This window comes from Quercus robur, chromosome 3 (genome assembly GCF_932294415.1).
Source record: "Quercus robur chromosome 3, dhQueRobu3.1, whole genome shotgun sequence".
In the NCBI taxonomy this organism is placed as follows: domain Eukaryota; kingdom Viridiplantae; phylum Streptophyta; class Magnoliopsida; order Fagales; family Fagaceae; genus Quercus; species Quercus robur.
In genome coordinates this window covers 51,987,724-51,993,730 of record NC_065536.1, presented here as the reverse complement: position 1 = coordinate 51,993,730, position 6,007 = coordinate 51,987,724, and the positions used below count along the sequence as shown (strand labels likewise).

Sequence of the window (6,007 nt, the reverse complement as noted above, 5' to 3'; positions counted from 1 at the left end):
TGTGTAAATTCATTTTATATAAGTTCAAGTATTGTATGTGTGTCCTAATTTTACGAACTTTGAACTCGAATTTTAACCATATATCCTTAACTTTTCTTATTGTCTTAATTTTTTGAATTTGATTTTAAATTTTAAACATTTTAATTTATCTTTATATGCTTAATTTGTCTTATTATCAAATCATTTTGAATTATTTAGTATATTTAATTTTCTAAGTATGGAAAAGTAAAAACCAAAAGAAAAAGTATTTATATACAAAAATAATTAATGCATGATAGTAAATGCATTTATCATATTAAGACATGACCATATTATCAGACACTATAAAGATTACTATCAGACACTGTAAAGATTACCATCATCAGGGAAATCAATTTGCATAGTCAGAACAAACTCCCCGACTAGAACAACAACAAAAAAATGGAGGCAACTTCTTCCAAAATGGATTTCTTGGTCATCCTACTTGCTTTCGCAACTTGTATCTCTCTCTCTCTCTCTCTCTCAATATTTGATTTTTTATATGATGGTGGCTTATGAAATACTGATGGCAGGTTTATCATTACCATGAATGTCAAATGCTGTGACTAAATGTTCCCGTGATATTGATTGCATGTGAACTCAAAATCAAATGCAAGTGCTTAGCCCTTTGTGTAAATGGAACATGTAAGTGCACATGTGCTGTGACCCACAAACAAGCTCCGGTTGAAGGCAATGAAGACAATCTCCCAACAATTAGCAAACACTACTCATTCAAAAATAATGCAAACCAAAATGAGTACAAAAAGTTGGACCTGTCTTAGGTATGATAATTTCTAACTTAGGGCAGGTGGTGTAATATTTCTAAAAAGAAATAATATCCTTTATCAATTTCGTTAATGTTGAAATAGAAAGGACACTTTGGACTTCTTGGCATAGAAAAATAATAATTGTGATACCAAATGAAGGAATTGCAAATTTCTCTAACATTATGTTAAGATCCATGTCCTAGATTCCAATTTTACCATTTTATCTTTTTAATAGAAGTATTTTATTTGCAGAGAATATATAATATGATCATTAGAAATGTTGATGTGTTTGGAAAAGATTAAACTTCTCTTGCCCCAACTCTTCATTGGCAATATATTATCTTCTTTGGGAATGAGATATAGTTTAACCCCTCAAGGTTTTAAGGTTTTAAATGGCCTCTTTCTCATGATTTTAAAAGCCGAAACAGTCAAAAAACCGAAAAAAAGACCGATTTTCGGTTTTTAATGGTTTTTGACCGGTTTGACTAGATAGATTCTAGATTTAGTCCGGACCTCCCCTTAGGCAATGTTAGACATAGCCAAGATTTGACTCTCTCTCATTTCATCACCCAACTTAAGAGTTAATTTGGCATTTTGGGTTCTAACAATCTATGCCCTCTAAAGGGCCAGACGTCCTCATGTGAGACCTACACACCATCCTGTCATTAGGATTTCACTTTGATATCATTTGTCACACCTCAATTCTTCATTGACAAGATATTGTTATCTTTGAGAGTGACACAAAGCCTCGTGTCTTGAGGTTTTAAAAACTTAAATGGCCTCTTCCTAATTTGAGTCCAAAGCCCTCCATATAATGCTTAGGAGATGAAGGTTTAGTGGTCTCCTTGGAGATTAGTTTGACTTTAATTGTCTTGATTTTATCTAGTAACTGATACTGATAATGATTGATAGTATACGTAGGAATAGGATGATGGAAAACAACCATGGCTAGAAAGAGCAATATACATTGAGTTGCTGGTGGAGTCCATGAATTCAAGGAAGTAGTGATTTCAAATTGCACATTGTGGTTATTCATCCAAAAGAAATTGCCCATGTAGGCAACTTGTTGGTCTTATTTGTTTTAGTTATTCATACTTGGGGATACTGAGGCTGCAGGATTTCCACGTTATCGATTTTTTATTTTTTATTTTATTTTGTATTTTTTATAATGATTAATGTGTATATATAATTTATGAAGTAAGAGTGACATTAAAATAAACGATGAAGACAATAATCCGTGAACTTTGGGTCAACTGATCTTTAATTAGATACAAGGGGTAGAAGTTGATAGCAAGTTTCCAAACTCTGACATACAAATAAATATTAATTTTTTATATAAAAAATGGAAGCAAAGTATTAATTAATTTTGGGAAGTATTTGTTAAATCAAAAACGGGTTCTGTCAGGGGCAGACCCCTTCATACTCTTGTTTAGTTTTTTTTTTTTTGTTTTTGTTTTTTTTTGTTTTTTTGTTTTTGTTTTTGTTTTTTTTTTTTTTTTTTTCTCTACACTTTTATGTAGGTTTTGTTCATATATCTTTTCTATGTTGAACTTTGAAAAAATAGAAGTAAAATGAACTAGGATTGAGATAATAATAAAGCCCAAGACCTTGTAGCTGAATTGTTATATGTCTGCTCATGCACAAAGTACTTGGGGGGTCTTGGGTGAAAGGATTCGTGCTGTAGAGTTAGCAGTATATTGTAATTATCTCTTAAAAAATAATAAATAAATAAAAAGATAATAACTAAGGACTTGAATAAGATAATAAAAGACTTGCACATTGATTAAGATAATACAATGAGCTTAGGTCTTGATATTTATAACAATTTTCTTAAATATATAGTATTGTTAAACTGCATAACTAATCGTGGTTTATCCACTAATTGAGGCTAAAGTGGCTATCAACATTCGATGATTTACGCCAAGCCACCATGGCTGGCATAGTTATATTACTTGCCGTAGAGAAATAATGTTCCTTTAAATAACTCTGGTCAATACATAATGACCTAGGTTGCTGATTTTTACAAAAAATTATATAATATTTTAGGAGTATAATATTGTTGTACTCTTTTTTATTTTTTTGATAATTCAAAAAAAAAAAAAATTGTTTGACACGATGGCCTATAGCATAGCATTTGACATTTGATTAGTAATGCAACACTTGAGTCTGTATAATATGGTAACCTATAATCTAATAATAACTAGTAGCATGACACTTGGGTTTATGTGACCCATTCGTCTGCAATCTTATTCATCAATTAGTATGACACAATAACTTGACACCTTAAGAGAACTTTGTTTATAAGACTTACACTAGAGTTTGATATATCACGGATACACTTCTTTTTCAACATCATACTTACTTCAGCTTTTGACATCATTGATGATGATAAATCTGCCATTAGTATTTCATTAGCCACCATCATTTAAACAACCAAAAATTGAGAGAGAGAGAGAGAGAGAGTAACAAGCTGCAAAAGCTAGTAGGATGATCAAGAAAGCCATTTTGAAAGAATTCCTCTCCATTATTTTCTTATTTGTTCTATTTTGCGGATTTTGTTATGACTATGCAATTTGATTTGCTTGATGATGGTAATATTGATAATACGACATGCATTATGGTAGGTGCAGTCAATCAATATCTTATATCTTTAAAAAAAAGAAAAAAAAAAAAGAAAAGAAAAGAAAAAAAAGATCTCATATATATGAAAGAGCATGTATTCCTACCATTCTTGGATTTCTTTGCATTTAATCTTTGACCTCACCTAATTTTGCAATTATGTCAAAGTTTCATTAATTAATGGTCATTGTCTAATGGGATAGATGCATTTATTATCATATATTAATGGTCCTTTCTCTCTCTCTCTCTCTCTCTCTCTCTCTCTATATATATATATATATATTTATAGATAAAAACATCACCAAACATTGAAATCTAGCATTGTCCCCAGAAGTGAATTACTAAAAGTCCAAAACGAATAAAGCCGATGAGTAGCGGACAACTTCAATTTCTTTTAAATGAATGATGACATAACGTGCTATCTTGTTTCAATATTTTCTTGATTTATTTATTTATTTTTTAGAAGAATTAGGGCCAGTTTAGTAAGGCATTTTAAATGTTCATTTTCAATTTTTGAACAATATTACACATATTTTTACACATTTTTCATCTACACGTATTTTAAAAAATAACAAACAATACTACTCAAACTGCTCTATCAAACGGCTTCCTTGAATGGTTAAATTCATTGACTCCATCAGCAACTCTATATATGATTGCATTCCCCCATCCTAACAGGAGCCTATATCATTACAGTTTGTTTGATAAATTAACCATGGATATCGAAGTCAAGGTTATCTCCAAGGAAACAATAAAACCTTCCTATCGTACTCCTGGTCACCTCCGTCATTACTCTCTCTCCTTTCTTGATCAAAGTGCACCTCAATTTTTCATGCCTTGGGTTCTATTCTACCCCAAAGACACCAACACTGAACTCAATAATCTAGAGCAACGTGAAAGGATTAAGAAATCCTTATCCGAGGCCTTAACACAATTCTACCCACTAGCGGGACGTGTGAAGGAAAATCTTTATATCGAATGCAACGATGAAGGCATAAACTATGTAGAAGCTGTGGCCAAATGCAACCTTTCTGAGTTTCTTGAGAATCTAAACCCTTGTGAGCACAAGAAGTTCCTCCCATATCAATTGGACAATGTCAATGATTTAGTTGCAGCTGTACAAGTTACCACCTTCAACTGCGGTGGCATAGTGATCGGTCTGGAATTATCTCACAAGGTAGCAGATGCTTCATCATTTTTCATGTTCCTCAACAGTTGGGCAGCTACAGCTCGTGGAAGTAGCAGCATAGTGTCTCCTCGTCTCGATGCTGCTACGATATTTCCACCGGCAACTTTATCTGGCTACAATCCAAACATTGGGATGTCAAGGAACAACATTGTGTTAAAGAGAATTGTCTTTGATGGCAATGCTATAGCAGCTATCCGAGCCAAATTTAGTAGTGGCAACAAAAGCATCGAATTCCGACGTCCGACACGCGTGGAAGCCTTATCTGCTTTCATATATAGTCGCTTCATTGCTGCAACTCAACCCGAAGCAGACCCCAATAAGGCTTACATAATGTTTATAGCAGTAGACCTGCGTAAGAGGTTGGATCCACCGCTTCCACAAAATTGTTTTGGAAATCTAAGCCAGTCCACAGCCTCTGTAGTCTCCAACAACATTGAGGATGGCTTTAATGGCACTGTTCTCCCTATGAGAGAAGCGATAAGGACAGTCAACATGGATTATGTTAAAAAACTCCGGGACAGCGACGGGCACTTGAACTTTATCACAGAGAACACAGAAAAATCAAGCAGAGGAGAGGTAGTTACGTTTGGCTTCACCAGCTTGTGCAGGTTTCCTATATATGAAGCCGATTTTGGGTGGGGGAAGCCTGTTTGGGTAGGTTCGACGAAATTGTTGTACCATAATCTTGTTACTTTCTTCGACACCAAATCGGGAGATGGAATAGAAGCATGGATTACCTTGAAGGAGGAAGACATGGCTAAATTTGAAATGGACAAGGAGGTGCTGCCATATGTTTCATTTGCGAAAAATTCTGTGCTTTAGGCTGTCTCTGACTTAGAGATGATCAGATAGTAATGGTTCTAGTGAATATGACTTCAAGTTCACATGGTTGCTTTGTGTGCAGAACAGTTGCTTTTAATCTATTACATGTTTCAGTCAAGCTTGCTTTGGATTGGAATAAGATCTTATCGTTTTTCGATTTCCTTTTGCATGTAGGTGTGAAATAATTAAGTTTGTCTCATTGTAAAAAATGAACAGAAAAAGAAATAAATTTGTTCATTAGAAGCATAAATGAACTTTTTTTTTTTTTTGGGACTGAAAATGAATATATTTCGATCAGTGTAGTTTTTATTATATATAAATTATTTTACACAGTTTTATATATACCGTAAAAGCAACTTAAGTCACAATTTCTAACCTGGAAATCGTGAATTCAACAAGTTTAAACCTTCCAATCAAGATCATACAACTGCAGAGCAAACCCATGCAAAGGGCTTGATCAAATGATTTTTTAAGAGAAATATAAGCCTATACTAGACTCACATTAACAATAAATAAAAATTGTCCGTCCCTATGTTAGTATTTCATTTTTATACTCCAAGGACTGTAGTATGTCATGTTTTAATTTTATTTA

At 33.2% G+C, this 6,007-nt stretch overlaps 1 protein-coding gene across 1 annotated transcript; it reads left to right on the top strand.

The window, feature by feature from the left end:
• Positions 1-4,037: 4,037 nt before the first annotated feature.
• Positions 4,038-5,572, top strand: LOC126718294 (stemmadenine O-acetyltransferase-like). Its single transcript, XM_050420411.1, has one exon. The coding sequence runs from the start codon at positions 4,057-4,059 to the stop codon at positions 5,413-5,415; it is 1,359 nt and encodes a 452-aa protein (XP_050276368.1). The 5' UTR covers positions 4,038-4,056; the 3' UTR covers positions 5,416-5,572.
• The last annotated feature ends 435 nt before the right edge of the window (positions 5,573-6,007 follow it).

What these genes read in the sequence shown, in the direction of transcription:
- LOC126718294 (XM_050420411.1), top strand. Translation starts at nt 4,057, where the DNA reads ATGATTGCATTCCCCCATCCTAACAGGAGCCTATATCATTACAGTTTG.